This window comes from Pseudonaja textilis, chromosome 12, assembly GCF_049901715.1.
Source record: "Pseudonaja textilis isolate UNSWEBS1 chromosome 12, rPseTex1.2, whole genome shotgun sequence".
Taxonomy (NCBI): Eukaryota; Metazoa; Chordata; class Lepidosauria; order Squamata; family Elapidae; genus Pseudonaja; species Pseudonaja textilis.
The window spans coordinates 12,033,922-12,050,203 of NC_142001.1; the positions used below are offsets into that span (position 1 = coordinate 12,033,922).

Sequence of the window (16,282 nt, forward strand, 5' to 3'; positions counted from 1 at the left end):
TTATTTCAAATAATTAAATTGCATTGTTGAGAGTGGTGCAGTGGCCTAGAGGGGGAGCTCTCGCCTGCCAATCAGGAGGCTGCGAGTTCGATCCTAGGTAGAGGCAGATACTTCTCCCTCTGGGCACACTGAGAATATATCTGCTGAACAAAACTCTGCATTGGCAACAGGAAGGGCATCCGGCCAGTAAACACTCAGCTCCATTTGGTTGCCCAGACTCCACCCTGCAAGGGATTATGGGATTGTTAAAAAGATGATGATGATGATGATGAATTAAAACGAATTGTTGAATTGTCCCACGGCGAGTTGGCTGTGGCGAATGGTCTCGTTCTGGCGTTCAGCACGTTGGCATCCTCACCCTTCATTTTAGCCACACAGAAGGAAGAAAGAATGGCGGGCAACTTGAGAAGTGACTAGACAAGCTGGGGATGCTTCCTCTTCCAGATCTCCTACTCTTCCCAAACCAGGAGAGCCAGTTTCGTGAGATGGATTCCACGCTGATAAAACGAGCTCGGCTCTTTCCGAGCTCGTGGTCTTCGGAATCTCTCACAATCCGGGGCGTCTTGATTCTTAGCGGGTGCGTAATCCGCGTGGAGTCTTCCTGGGGGTTCTTGTGCGCTTACGTCTTGAAATCCTTGTGTCTTTCAGACTTTGACCCCGCCCTTGGAATGATGACGGGCATCCCGCCGCTTAATCCGCTGATGCCCGGCTTGGGAATCGTGCCACCGCCCATCCTGTCCGATATGCCAATGGCCAAGGAGATCGTTCACTGCAAAAGCTGCACCCTCTTCCCACCTAATCCGAGTGAGCCTCGCGCTAGTGCTTGTGACCGCCCTGGAGGGCTGCGAGAAATGCTTGGAATTTAGAGAAAGTCACCCACAGCTATTGCCTGGTTCTCACGGTAGATCAACGGGAGGGTTGCGGCGTTGCAGGGATCTGGTTTTAGAGACCTTTGAAGGAGGTGGGAGGTGACAAGGTCTGCTAGAATCAAGTTGACAGCTGCAGATACGGCTACAGATCCATCGTGTAAGGGAAAAATAATAATGTATACCTTTGTTTTTTAAATCAAGGCCAATTTACCTGCGCTGCCGTGTGTATTAAGAGCTCTAAGGGCCTGAAATAAAATCTATATATATAAAAGTGAATACCATTGACGCATCATCACAAAATCTCCAAAACCGTAAAGCCTACACATTTGAAATTTGGCACTTATGTTCCTCCTTGGCTTCTAGGTGCTCACTAAGGAAGGATTTTTCGAAATGACCATCAGAGTATTAGTATTTTGTATATTATTATTATTAACATGCTCTGATGCTAAGGAGTTCTACTCCCCCTCACCACCTGAAAAAAAATCTCTTCCAAATGCAAAACCCAAGCAGAGGAGAGGAGTTTCACAGCTTTAGTACAGAACAGTTGATTTAAGCCATGCCCAGGTTCCTTGCTGTCTCCTTTTTGCTCACATAGCAAATACTGTTTCAGTTTCCAAACAACCCTCAATTCTCTCACACACTGACAGGGTGCCAGCCAGATAAATACCGATGGATGCTGGTAGGCAGAGGCAGAATTTGGTTTCCCTTATTTTCCTTCCCAAAAACTAAGCCCAACCACATAAGTTTCGTAGCGAAGCACGGGTATCGAGCTGGCCAATGTTAATCTGGGTGCTGAAATTGTGACCTTTAAGTATATGTCAAAATGGCGCTTTGCCACACTGACAGTTGTTTAGCTTGCCAAATGTTGTGGACAATAGAGGAGGTGCGCAGTTAAAGTACATGTACAAAAATAGCCATGTTGTAAGATTTAGGTTGGAGGAATGGACCTCTGACCCTGTCGCTCTGCTCAATGGTAGAATCCTGAAAGTCTAGTGGTTTTAAGGTAGATAATGAAATGTTGAATAATGGGAGGTGGCCAATCGGCCTCAAGCTGTCCCTCTGGACGGCTTGTCCGATTGACCCTCAATGCATTGGGATGTAAGTGCCTACAACAAAGCGTGTCAAACTCAATTTGAGGACCACATCAGGGTTGTGTTTGACCTGGGGGGGGGGGGGGAACATGGCCAGCCTGGCATCACTCATCGAGGCTCCGTTTTTGGCCGCAACGGCCTCCTGCAGCCCTCTATCAGTGAAAATGGAGCCCAGGGAGGCTGTATGTCAGGATTCCAGCAATCGCCCTAATTAAATCATGATTCTTGAGCCAAACTTCAAAAAACTGCAAATTAGGGATCCATTAGAGGCGACATACTGGCACTGCCCTGTATGAAGCCAACTCTGGCACAGGTAATTTACAGTCCCTTGTGACCCTGTTTCCCCCCCTCCCGCCCACCCCCGGATGTCTCATAAACCAGATTCTCCACTTGAACCACATTCACAGGGCTGGGTGTCATCATTCATGGTCTCCAATTCAATATATTCGTGGGCAAAAGCTCTGGTAGTTAGGTTACAATCTTTTAAAGATAAGAGTAGGAACGCACTTCTGCTTTCAAACTGCTGCACTTGCTCTTCCAGATTTCCTTTCCTCCCCCTTTTTTAATGGCGACTACTAAAACAGGCATAGGAAGGTTTTATGAGTTGACACTGCCCATGGCCCACCAGGGCCCCGTTTTCAGCCGTGACGGCCTCCTGCAGCCCTCTGCCAACAGAAACAAAGTCCGTGGAGCTCTGTTTTTGCGTCCAGGGGCACCACAAGTTAGCGCTGTTTCCAGGGTGGCCCTGCAGGCCAGATCTTGAGTTTGACACCCCTGGCCTACAGGATTGTTTGCTTGGCTTTAAATCCTAATCAATCTCTGGATTCTAAGTGAGGTGCTTTCATGGCATGTGCTGTCTGTTCCATTGTCATTTAGTGCAGCTATGCTCAATAATTGGGGTCTTGTTTGTAACCCCCCTGAATGGTTGTTCATCTGTTTATAAATGACTGCCCGATTGCCTATTTGCTCATGGAAATTTTTTCCTCTCCTACTTTTGAGATCTTCCTCCTCCCACGACCAGGGAAAGGCCTCCTGGGTGCAAGACGGTGTTCGTTGGGGGGCTGCCAGAAAACGGGACAGAAGAGACCATCGTGGAGATTTTCGAGAAGTGCGGAGAGATCGTAGCTCTTCGGAAGAGCAAAAAGCATTTCTGCCATATCCGTTTTGCTGAGGAATATATGGTGGATAAAGCAGTTTATCTGTCAGGTGGGTGTGGATTGTCTGCTCTTTAGGCTGTTCAGAGGAGGGACAGAGACTTACTTTATCATTTAGGTCAGGGGCCTGCAACCTTAAACACTCAAAAAGCCCATTTGGACCCGTTTCCCACAGAATGAAAACACCGGGAGCCAATAATTTAACCACCAGGGCGACTGGGTGGGCGTGGCCAGCTCCAAGTCACTCAGTCCCACCCAGTCACATGACCTCCCAGCCATGTTGTGTCTGGGTCGGGCTGGTGTCTCGGGGTGGAGGACAGGTTGGGCATCTCCACGAGAGACCGAGGCGTGCCCAGCACCAACAAGGCCGGAAGAAGCGCCCGCAAGATACAGCAAGAGACGAGGCATCGGAGAGAGAATCAGCCCTGGCCGCTTCTTTCTGCAGCAGAGGGTTGAAAGGAGGGAGCCGCAGCAAAGGGATAAAAGAGCCACATGCAGCTCCGGAGCCTGTTCTCTCATCCCAACTGTATAATTAAGATGTGGTTTCATAGTAACATTCTTTTCTAATCTGTGATGTTCGTGCAGCTAGTCCATCTTTCCTTTCCTAATATCTTGGAGGGAGGAGAGAAAGGGAGTGGGAGAGAGAGGGAGGGAGAGAATGGGATGGGGGGAGAGAGGGAGGGGGTGGGAGGAACGAGGGAGGAAGAGAGAGGGAAGGGGGAGAGGTAGCCCGCGGGAGGAAGGAAGGGAGAGAAATGGAAGGGGAAAGGGGAGCGAGAGAAAGGGAAGGAGGGGGAAGAGGGAGAGAGAGAAAGGGAAGGGGGAAAGACGAAGAGAGGGAAGGTGGAAGGGAGGGAGAGAGGGAAGGAGGGAGAGAGGGAAGAGAAGGGAAGGGGGAGGGAGGAAGGAGGGGGAGAGAGGGAAGGAGGGGGGGAAAGGGAGATGTGGCCCTTGCCTGTTTTGTGTTGTTTTTTACTCTTTATAATTTATAGGCATTTTTAGTTTAAACGGCATTTCCTCCTTCTTGTAACTGCTCGTGTGGGAGGTTTTTTTGTCTCCAGTCAAGGATATTTGGAGCTTGGAAGCAAAGTGAAGGAACAAAAGGGGCTTTACCTGTTTGTTGTGACTGTGTTTATTTTGTATCCCACCTTGGGTCATCACACCTGCAGAAGATTTAAGCTGATTGCATTTCTTCAGATCTGCTTAGCTGGCAGCGATAACCAACCGTTGTAAGCATAGAGAGGCCGAGCGGAATCGAGCTGCGTCGCCCCGCCAGAGACTTCATGAATTTGTCCCCACCAGGTTATCGCATCCGGCTGGGTTCCAGCACCGACAAAAAGGATACGGGACGCCTCCACGTGGATTTTGCTGAAGCCCGGGACGATCTCTACGAGTGGGAATGCAAGCAGCGGATGTTGGCCAGAGAAGAGCGCCATCGCAAGCGAAAGACAGAAGAGCGGTTCCTCCCGCCCTCCCCACCTCCCGTGGTGAACTATTCCGATTACGAGTGCAGCCTGGTGGTTGAGAAGCTAAAAGGTATTTGGGAATATTTTTCACTCTTCGTCGCTTGTGCTTTTGAAAATATCTCCTCGCCAAGGGATGAATTGCTTTAATCCACGTGCCCAGCCAACAAGGGGCGTGCTTGTAACCCAACTGGGATATTTCCCCCCCCCTTCCCCTGTTTCCTCCAGTGGATGCCAAATTTTTGGAAGCCATCCAGACATTGCTGGCCTGGCTGGAGAGAGGGGAAGTGAACCGGCGGACAGCCAACAGCTTCTACACCATGGTCCAATCGGTCAACAGCCACATCCGCCGGCTGATGAATGAAAAAGCGGCTCAGGATAAGGAAATGGAGGAAGCGAAGGAGAAATTCAAACTGGCTCTGTCGGGGATTCTCGCTCAGTGTAAGTGCCAGGGGCTCTTTGCAACCCGAGGGGGTGGGTGGAGGGGCTTTGCTTAGCATGCAAAACATTGGACGTTTCCCTGTTCCATGTCCTGCCGAAGGGGAGACAGAACCAGAGGGAGATGTAGATCAAAAATAATGTCGTTTATCTGCTTAGAGAAAGTGTGTGCTGACCCAGGGCGTGGCACGAAAACAACACAGCCAGAGAACAGGTTGAGCTCCCCTTTATTGCTCCAACTTTGCCCCCCGTTGTCCCCGTGTTTACTACAAATCCTGGAGCAAAGCTCTCACACGCACCTTCAGCAAAGTAGTCCAGTAAGCCGGGTTAGCCAAACCGTAACCAGAGCAAGGAGTTCAGGGAAGCAGGCAAACTGGGCAAGTTCTACGAGACAAGAGCACAGTGATCTCCCAGGGTTGGCAAGTGCACACGAGGCTCCGCAGATTCAACACTTGTTCCTGACAAATGACCCTTCCCCACCGGCATCTCAGTCCCCAGGTGAGCCTTGGGAAAGGCGGGGGGGGCACTCTTCTCCCTCATAGCCGGCTCAGTCTGCGTTGGTCTCGCCTTCTCTCTTCTCTCTGTGTTCTTGGATCAGGAGGGCATAGTCCTTGCTCTTCTGAGCTCTGTCTCTTCTACTCCTCCCTGTCTTCAGGCCTTACTAATTCTGTAAAGCCTTGCCCGGATTGACTTCCCAGTTTCCTCCAAGGCCAACAGAGACGGCCTCTCGCTCTCCGTTGGCTCTTGTTCCAGCTCATCTTCCCCCGCAGATTCAGACTCCATTGGGGTCATGACAAAGTGTTTAGATCCACCTGTTGCGCCTGTCTTAAGAGAGTCCGCCATTCTAAGAAAGAGATAGATAGAAGGAGTATGTGTTCTAACCAAGGCTTCCTCAGACCGTGATTAAGCACACACTTAGTACAAACAATTCTTATTTTATTTCAACGCTGGGAATTATGTTCATTCCCAGCCCGTAATGAGTCCCAAACAGTCCCTCCAGATAAGCACCCACCTTTCTCTCCTTTGAATGGCTGCCAACAACTAAAGTGCCAAATTAACTGTAAAAAACCAACTGAGGTACAAAGTCCACACAGAGCTTCAAGGTTTAATCCGAACAGAGTGAACAACGTTGCTTCCTGCAAAGGTTCCTGTCCCTTTGCTCCTCCTTTAGATCTTATGTGAGGGGCAGTCACCTCCAAGCCTTACTCCCGAGTCACCCCTTTTGTCTTAACTGCTCTTGCCTTCTGGCAGCTCTGCGCAAGCGCGCACTGGGAACAGTCTCCCCCTGTTCCTCTGCCTTGCTGCTGTCAGATTCCGGAGGCTCCGAAGTGAGCACATAACTCCCAGATGGCCCTGGCCCCATCTCTGTATCAGACACAGAACCCTCGTCCGAGTCCTCCCCAGACTCCTGGACTGGCCCATGTTCCTCCCCATTGTCCGATTCTGCTGCTGTCTCTGCAGGCTGCCGGTGGACCACAACAGTATGTTCTTGATGCCAGTCTTTCTCCCTCCTCCCTCCATTTCTCTGATGGGTAAGAAAAAAGAACCTCAAAGCCCAAATCCTCCAGCTTAGGCCTTTCTGAGTAGCAAATATGTAGGGTGCAGAATCTGGGCCCTTCCTTCCTTCTGGTAACGATAAGGTGACCTCACTCCTTTCCCGCTGAGGCCGGGAGCGACGGCTGGTTCCAGAACTAAGGTAGGTGAAGGCCACGTCCTGCAGGCAACCATTGGCTTTCGAAGGCCAGGTACCAAGGGTCAGCAAATGTCAAATGGACCTCACCCCATCGGAAGGCCAGCCGCAGAGAGTCCTTGACAGTACGACTCCCACCTGAGCCCAACATTTCTGTAGCTAAGCGAGACATTTCCGAAGTGAATCTCGCCCCGTCGTACCACCTTCCTTGCCGCCGTCGTGAAGCGAATTCGCTGCGGTTGTCGAGTTAGCCGACAAATTAAGTGGAACTGGCTTCCCCATTGACTTGGCTTGTCAGAAGGCTGCAAAAGGGGATGACATGATCCATCCCCTTCCCCCATACCCCGGGATGCTGCCACCAGTGTGTCAGGCCTCCAACAAATCCACCCCCATTCAAATCGTAAGTCTCTAGCCGCATCTCTCAAGAGTAAAAAAAAAATGTTTTATTAGGAACGGCCATGTTGGCGTTAGCTGGGTGCAGCCGACACTAAAATACACCATTCATTTCCCCTTTGACCCTGGTCTTCCTCCCACCCCTTGGATGTATATTCTCCAATGGGAGACATCCATAGCCAAAAGTCATCAATCATGCTCTCCAGTAATATTTTTGCACGCTGACAACTTTGGGCTGCCAGGGCGATTATTTAGGCACTTGAGGAATGCACTGTTTCAGCCCACTCCCTTTCTGCTGGCAAGTAAAAAGACCAAAGGAGTATTATTATTATTATTTTAGTTGACACAGTGGTGGGTTTCCAATTTTTTTCCCTACTGGTTCTGAGAGTACGCCTTCCACAAAATTTTTGCTACCGGTACGTCCGAACCGGTCCAAACCGGCTGAATTATCCCCTCTGGCTGCAACTGTGGTAAATACGGGTCCGTCGCCGAGGCTCTGAATTTCGATCACATGATCTTGGGAACGCCGTAGCGGTTGTAAGTGCGAAAAACGGTCCTAAGCCCCTTTTTTTTCGGTGCCGCTGCAACTTTGAACAGTCACTTAAGCGAACGGTTGTATCTTGAGGACTCTCTCTGCTGTTTTCCGCAGCAGGCCATGCTTCTAGAAGGCAGCTTTTTTTCCCAGATGAACTGGAGGAGAGTTAAGGTGAATCAGGCCTTCCACACCCCAGTCTGTCTCGGCTGTTTTCTGCCTTAGTGATGGAGCTTTCTACAAAGTTTCATAATATTTTGCTGATTGGAAAGGGGCTTAGATAACCAAGGTAGGTGGATAGCCCGGTCCTCCTCCCCATCCAGTTTTCACTCGGAAGATCTGCAGGTCATGTTTCTATTTGGCAGGTTTGAGGCTTCCAGGTAATGTAATTCTGCTGTATCTCACCCCCCCACCCCCCCAATTCTCCTTTTCCATGTTCTGAACCTTATTCTGGTCCTTTAATGCTATCTCCACCCTTGGCGATGCTATGCGGTTTTTCACTCCTGTTCTCCCCCCGGAATCCACCTCCCAAGATCTACAAAGAGTGGCTACAGCCCTCCATTCAGCCCTGATGGGGCAGTGGGTAGAATGCAGCATTGCAGGCTACAGCCCTCCATTGCAGTTCGACCCTGACTGGCTGAAGGTTGACTCAGCCTTCCATCTTTCCGAGGTGGGTAAAATGAGGACCCAGATTGTTTGGGGGCATATAACTTTTCCTACCTCTTCTGTTTTCAGAGACACCCTGCCTTCCTTTTCCCATACATTATTTTCCTTACCTCCTCCTCTTCCCTTCTTTCTCCTCTTCCATTCCTTCTTCATCTCCATCTCTTCCTGCTCCTCCTCCTCCTCCACTCCTTCTTCCATTCCTTCTTCTCTTCCTTCTCCTCCCATTCCTTCTCCATCTCTTTCTCTTCCTCCTCATCCACCTTCTCCCCCTCCTTCTCCTTCTCTTCCTGCTCCTCCTCCTCTACCTCCTCCTTTACTCCTTCTTCCATTCCTTCTCCTTCTCTTCCTTCTTCTCCCCCTCGCCTTCCATTCCTTCTTCATCTCCATCTCTTCCTGCTCCTCCTCCTCCTTCACTCCTTCTTCCATTCTTTCTTCTCTTCCTTCTCCTCCCATTCCTTCTCCATCTCTTTCTCTTCCTCCTCATCCACCTTCTCCCCCTCCTTCTCTTCCTACTCCTCCTCTACCTCCTCCTTTACTCCTTCTTCCATTCCTTCTCCTCCTCTTCCTTCTTCTCCCCCTCCCACTCGTCTTCCATTCCTTCTTCATCTCCATCTCTTCCTGCTCCTCCTCCTCCTTCACTCCTTCTTCCATTCTTTCTTCTCTTCCTTCTCCTCCCATTCCTTCTCCATCTCTTTCTCTTCCTCCTCATCCACCTTCTCCCCCTCCTTCTCTTCCTACTCCTCCTCTACCTCCTCCTTTACTCCTTCTTCCATTCCTTCTCCTCCTCTTCCTTCTTCTCCCCCTCCCGCTCGTCTTCCATTCCTTCTTCATCTCCATCTCTTCCTGCTCCTCCTCCTTCACTCCTTCTTCCATTCCTTCTTCTCTTCCTTCTCCTCCCATTCCTTCTCCATCTCTTTCTCTTCCTACTCCTCCTCTACCTCCTCCTTTACTCCTTCTTCCATTCCTTCTCCTTCTCTTCCTTCTTCTCCCCCTCACCTTCCATTCCTTCTTTATCTCCATCTCTTCCTGCTCCTCCTGCTCCTCTTCTACCTCCTCCATAACCCCATCTTCTATTCCTTCTCTTTCTCCTCCTCCTCCCCTTCCTCCTCTTCCATTCCTCTTCCGTAACCCCTTTTTGGCATCTCCTGGATTGGACCGAACCCACTCGAATCAAAACCCTACAGGTGCTCCGTGCTGTTGCTTTTGCTGCTGCTGGCAACGCTGCTACCTCTGCAACACCGGATATATATATATATATATATTTTTTTTTTCCTCTCCCGGGGACTCCACCTTCTCTAACAACGTCCTTTAAAAAAAAACAAAAAAACATTGCGCTTTCTTACTCCTTTACTCCTTTTTCTTGCCCCCTTCCGCCCATCCCCCTTTGGATGATATTGTGGCCCGGTTTTGCCTGCTGATTTTGAAACCTGCAGTCGAGCAGATTGTGGCCGTGTACCATTCTGCCTGCAAACAAAAGGCCTGGGACCATTTCACGAAAGCGCAGCGTAAGAACATCAGCGTGTGGTGCAAGCAAGCTGAGGTGGGTACCTTCTGGGGTGTTTCTCCTAGCGCCTCTAGGTTGGCTTGTAAAAGAGGGACGTGGTCAACCCTAGGCCTGCAAGGTAAGTGGCAGCACACAGAACCAGTAGCGCTTAGACTTATATACCACTTTGTAATGCTTTAAAGGCCTCTCTACGTGGGTTCCACAGTCAGCGTATTGCCCAAGCTCTGCCATGCCTTCCCCTGTAGTTTGGGATTTTACACAATTCCGTAAGCGAATCAATACAGCTAGGGTACAAGCATCAAGCTAAGCCAGTGGTGGCTAACCTTTTGGGGCTCCTGTGCCAAAAATTGTGCATGCGCGCTCATGTGCCAACACCCAGAAGGCAATGCACGCCCCCTCCATGCCCCCTGTGTATGCACGCACAATTCCCCCCGCCGCTGCCTCCCCCTTACCTACACTGCACTTCGCAGCTGATTTTTGGTTCGTTTGAGGCCTTTTTCGGCCTCCTAGAGGCTTGATGAAAGCCTCTGCAGTCTGAAAAATGGGCCCGTTTTGTCACTTCTGGTATTTCCGGAAATACAGGAAGTGATGAAATGAGCCTATTTTTTGACCTGCAAAGGCTTTCCTCAAGCCTCTTGAGAGGTCGAAAAAGGCCTCAAACAAGCCGAAAATCAGCTGTGAGGCGCATGCATGTGCAGTGAGGTAAGTTTGCCTGAGGCTCACGTGCTAGCGCAAATGGGTCTACGTGCCATCTGCGGCATGCGTGCCATAGGTTCGCCATCACGGAGCTAAGCCATTCAACCAGGGGTGGGTGTAACAACCGGTTCGGTAAGCAATCACACATACAGCATTTGCAACTCACCTCCCTGTGTGTAAAACAGCTGACACTCAGTGTGTCGCGCGGAGAGCTGAGCTAGAAAACCTGGAAATAAAACAACAGCTGATCATTGGAGCAAACCGGTTGACTCCCAGCTGATCTTTGGAGCTAGTAGTTCGCCCGAACTGGGCTGAACCGGTAGAATCCGACCCCTGCATTGAACAGACAGATGCCAAGCTGGACATGCCGTCATCTGAATGCAGCCCCTAGGGTTGTAAGCGACCTGGTTAAGTGGGTTGTGCAAACCCTTATTCGGTCAGTTTTGCCAAAGGAAGCATCTCTGACGGCCAGGTCACAGTGACAGCTGTCCATCCAGCCTCAGAAGGATCCATACCTGTAGAGCTGATCGCTGGGAGGGGAAAAGATCCAAACCACTCAAATGATCACATAATAGAACAAAGACGTTGATTGCAGTCAACAGAGAGTTCAGGTAAGTTGTCCGACAGGTAACCTGCCTTCAGGGCGAGGCTTCATCCAGTAAGAATTCACTCTTTTTATTTCAGTAAAAGTTCAGTGGGAATTGAAACTAAGTGAAATATGGATCCACTCTAGAAGGGAATTAATATTCTGATACCTGAACCTTTTCATATCTCTCTTTTTTTTTCCACAAAAATATTTGGGACTTACCTGTTGTTCTTCAAAACAAGTGAAACAACCAACTTTCCTTCCCCCGATCGATATTTTAATGCCATTTAAAACAAAATAAAAATAAAAAGCACAATGGAACATGGGCTGTAAGGTCCAAATCCAGTGACAGTAGAGGATTAGCTGAATGTTTTGAAAAAGAGATGCCTTTGGAGTGAAAAGCAGGGTGGAAAAACAGCAGATCAGAAGGTTCCTCTCTGGATAGCAGTTCCCCAGTGACGGTGCTGTTATTTTTATTTTTTTTAAATCGATCCTGTATGCCAAGTGACATTCTAAGGGTTTCCAGCCCCAATTTAGAATATCTGGCACCTTTTTTTGCATGAGGAATTTTAAAACAACAATAGCATTTTCCCCTCTTCCCCGATTATTTGATTCTGTGCTGAAAGAAAAGTTTTGAGTTGTGCATGGCTGTGTTTGTGTTTATGTGTGTGCGTACGTGCTGCCTTATGAAAGCTGGGAGCAAAAAAAAAAAATACTTGCCTGAAACTTTGGGAAGCTGCCGCTGATCAGAAATGATTAAGCAGAGATGTTTTGACCTACTCTCTTATAATCCTTGCGTCCTCCATCTCGCCGTTCTCCATCTCGCCATCTTCCCTGAGTAGACGGTTGAGCAGCAGGATTCAGGACCCTGGAGAGGGGCTCCAGTTGGAGCCGGGAGAGTCAGTTTATTGTCAGGGTTTCAAGTAATAGACCCATAGCAAACAGAACTCTGAGGCAGGTAGATTCCTTAAAGAACCGTTTTATTGGCGTTATCGTATTGGCACAGACTGGTGAAAACCGACTCTAAAAGGTCCCACAGTTTTCACTTGATTCAAAGTAAAAGTTTTCCCCCATTTTCCCAAACAATCAGTCACATGGTCCAGTCAGGGTGCTTTCCGGTTGCTTAGTGACATCGCTCCTCCTCTCTTCGGCCACCTGTGGGAATGTTCTTGGTTCCTAGAGGAAACCATTTTGTTTTGGCTACAAATGGGGCAGCTGTCTCTATTCCCCCTCCCTAACCCACAATCTCCATTGTGGCAACACTGAAGCCTCAAAGATGGCCTCAGTCAGGCCAGTTTCAGAATTGATACTTTGGTTTAATTTTTAAAAAAACCCCGCTGTAATCCAAACCTTCTGGAGGTCTCGGGAGAGCTTGCTCTGAGATAAGCCTACTAAACCAGATGGAGCCTCCGTATCTAAGCTGGATATTTATAGAATAACAGCAGTAGTGGGATTCAAATTTTTTTACTACCAGTTCTTTGGGCCTGGGTTGGGGAGACGTGCTGTGGCTTGGGGGTGTGGCAGGGGAAGGATACTGCAAAATCCCCATTCCCTCCCCACTCCTGGGGGAGGATTACTGCAAAATCTCCATTCCCTCCTGACTCTTGGGGGAAGGTTACTGCAAAATCCCCATTCCCTCTGCACCTCGCTAACCTGCTTTCCAGCTCCGTTCTCCTGTTCAGGGCAACCAAAGAAGACCCAGCCCATCAGGTGGGACTCGGGCGGCAGAGGATAGACATGGGTAGGGCCAGTCAGAGGTGGGATTTGCCAGTTCTCCGAGCCACTCAAAATTTCCGCTACCGGTTCTCCAGAACTGGCTGAATACCATCTCTGAATCGGAGCCTATATTCCCCAAAGCCTCTGTTCATTATGGCATCTGATGCTCGTTCGAATGCAGAATAAAAAGGAACCTAGAACACCTTCCTATTATTTTGTTGTAAGGCTGTCTGTAAAAATCTAAACAGGGTATTCACATATTGGAGTAAATATACCTTGTTCTGCAGTAATGTTTGTAAAGACACCTCTTTGTGCTACCTTCTTTAGCCTGGGGCTTTCCATATGTATGGAACCACACCTTCCATCATTCCCAGCCAGCATGGGAAAGCATTAGATTCCCAACATGTGACAAGCCCAGTTGTGACAAGGGAGGCCGATCAAACGAAAATCAGTTTTCACCAAGGCCAGACTGCTCTGTAGCATAAACAGAAAAAGCAAAGCATTCCTGTTGTTGTCGAAGTGACTTTTATTTTGGAGTAAGATAGGTTTTTATTGGAATCTATGAGGAATACCTGGAATGAGTCGAACTGGTTCAGTTTATATGCTCTTTTTCATGATGGACTAGACCCAAAGTGGCTCATAAGAAGCATTTTTTTTAAAAAAAAATAATGCCTTTTAAATCTTAGGAACTCCGTAACCTTCACAACGATGAACTGATGGACATTCGCCGAGAGGAAGCAATGGAGATGTCTGATGATGATGAAGAAGCAGAATCACCCGAGATCAAAGAAACTGAAGAGTCAGGTATCCATGGAACGCTTGCAGTGTAAAAAAAAGGGGAAGATGGCCTAATTCTATTAAGCAAAATCCAGCTATGCATGTGCGATAAGTAGAATTATTCCTATAAAAGACAAAGTTACCTTACAGAGCTAAGGTAACACAATTTTTGGTTATTTAGCCTCCAAGTAACCTTTACTGAAATATTAGATAAGATACTGGGTTAATTGGTTTAATTTCACAGCATGTTTTCCCAGAGGTGTTTTTCAAAAGGCAACTTTTTCACCTTTCCTTTCGGAGGTTCCAAAAAGGTTCCACGTCCATTTGCACTATTCAGGTGCAAAGGGCACAGATAAACCTCCACGTGGCTTTAACGACTCTCAGGGCGAACACTGAGGACCAGAGGACTGCAAGGAATATAAATCCTTCCGTTCTCCACTGTTCAGTCAGAACCGAAGAAGCTCCTTGGATGAGGAGCAAATTGTCTTCAAGGAAAAAGAGAGAAAGTCCAGTTGCCTTTCAAAAAAAGCGCCTTGCGGACAACCATGTATTGGATGAATCTTCATAGACATCTATGTGTGTTATATAATAATTCACGATGGGTCCATCACACACACACACATTACAGGGGATCTACCTGAGCAATGTATCTGAATTTTACAGATTTATACATTTTACAAATCAGGTTTAAAGTATGGAATGTTGAAATGCAGCTGGAGAATTGCACTTACGGTCATAGAGGAACGTCAGGGATGGGCCGTAGAAAAATGCTTTGTTTCTTGATGGTAATACTGTTGTTTCCAAGTCTTGAGATAAATATGATAAGCTGATTTGTGCTGGCGTATTAAAACAGCTCAGGCACGAATATAAAATAGGTGTAGGCCTAATAGAATCCTACGAAGTCCAATTGGGTCAGCTACATTAACATCACACGTGCAACAAACGATAATAGAATGAAGTCTCTTACGACAGCCACACTTTATATGATGGTGTCCAGACTTTTAGCTCCCAGAATTCCCCTGCCAGTAGGGCTACTGAGCATTCTGGGAATTGGTTCTCCCATTTGAAGGACCGCCCCCCTGCTTGGGATAGACTGGTTTAGCAATGTTGTGGCCTGCCAGCGGCCAGGGGAGCTGGCGGCAGACTCGGACAGTGAGGAGGTTGGGAGGAAGATGGGCCAGTCCTGGAATCTGGGGAAGGCTCTGATGAGTGCTCTGCATCAGAGGCAGAGATGGGGCCAGGGCTGTCCGACAGATATCTGCTGCCTTCGGAGTCTAAGATCAGCGGGACAGAAGAACAGCTGGAGCCTGTTCCCAGTGTGCACATGCACATATCTGCCAGGGGAAGGGAACAGTTAAGGAACAAGGGCCAGCTCAGGAGTAAAGGCACAGGTAGACGGTGAATGGCCCTCCCATAGGGAATAAAGAGCCAAAGGGGAGTGGTGTTTGCAGGAGACAATTAGTTCATTTAATTAGTGTGAAGATCTGTTCGTGACTCTCAGAGACTCCTTGCCAGGTATATCCTTGTACAGCGTTGCACTTGGAAGCTATCAACCTGGCAGCTCTCCAAACCTGATAAGGTCTGTGGTTGCAATTTACCCTTGAAAGACTGTTTGCTGGGGCTTTGCTGGATGATAGGAATTCACATTAGTCAAATAAAAAGGGGTTTTGTCAGAACAAGGAGTCTGCTTTGTGATTTTGTGACGCCTAGGTCAGTACAAGCAATAGCACTTATATACCACTTTACAGTGTTTTGCAGCCCTCTCTAAGCAGTTTACAAAGTTAGCCTATTGCCCCCAACAATCTGGGTCCTCATTTCACCGACCTCGGAAGGATGCAAGGCTGAGCCAACCTTGAGCCTGGTGAGGTTCGAACTGCCAAATTGCAGGCAGACGGCAGGCAGCAGAAGTAGCCTGCAGTACTGCATTCTAACCACTGCGCCACCGTGGCTTAGAAGAAGACCACCTAAAAGATATTTGCACGGGGTGGAATTCTGAGCTGAGCTGTGTGAGAAGCCAAACTAGCTCACCTCGGATTTCTCTCTTCCTCCGTCCCAGTTTTAGTTTCACAAACAGAGGCACTGAAGGAAGAAAACAACAGCTTACGGTGCCAGCTGGATGCCTACCGAAACGAAGTCGAGCTCTTGAAGCAGGAGCAGGGCAGAGCCGGGCGAGAAGATGAGTCCAGCAAGGACCAGCAGCTGAAAATCCTCCAGCAGACTTTACAAGGAATGCAGCAGGTGGGGAAGGGGAGTGGGGGAGGAGGGGCCTCTCTTCTCTTGTCATGCTTGAATGGTTCCTCTCTGTCCTGTCCTTGGAGCCCAAGCTTATCTCCTTGGGAGACATGTCCAGGTAGTCCTTGGCTTACAATGATTCATTTAGTAACCGTACAAAGTTACAACGGCACTGAAAAAAAACGACATGACGATTTTTCACACAAGCATTGCAGCATCCTCATGGTCACTTGTGTCAAAGCGTTTGCAGTGTGATTACTATTGTGAGACAACCCAGGAGCAAAACACAGCACACAGAGACTTAGACATTTAACAGTGGTTTATATACAAGACATATACAGAAATATACGTGGTAGGCAAATACCTGACAAGCAATCAGTCTTCTTATCTCTACACGGAGAACTCTGCAATGGATACAGGACACAAGGAGAGAAAAACATGCCCTCTAATGGCTGCCTTTATATATACACCTCTT

The 16,282-nt window shown here is 48.5% G+C and overlaps 1 protein-coding gene across 3 annotated transcripts in view; it reads left to right on the forward strand.

Annotated features, from left to right (window-relative positions):
• The window catches only part of ENOX2 (ecto-NOX disulfide-thiol exchanger 2), a 32,552-nt gene that overhangs the window by 10,614 nt on the left and 5,656 nt on the right, over positions 1–16,282 (forward strand). For all 3 annotated transcript variants that reach the window (XM_026702966.2, XM_087941033.1, XM_026702967.2), the window contains exons 4-10: positions 649–804; positions 2,960–3,166; positions 4,417–4,650; positions 4,806–5,018; positions 9,730–9,836; positions 13,485–13,602; positions 15,632–15,813. In XM_026702966.2, the coding sequence (XP_026558751.1) occupies positions 649–804; positions 2,960–3,166; positions 4,417–4,650; positions 4,806–5,018; positions 9,730–9,836; positions 13,485–13,602; positions 15,632–15,813 (1,217 nt within the window). The remainder of the gene's footprint in view (positions 1–648; positions 805–2,959; positions 3,167–4,416; positions 4,651–4,805; positions 5,019–9,729; positions 9,837–13,484; positions 13,603–15,631; positions 15,814–16,282) is intronic.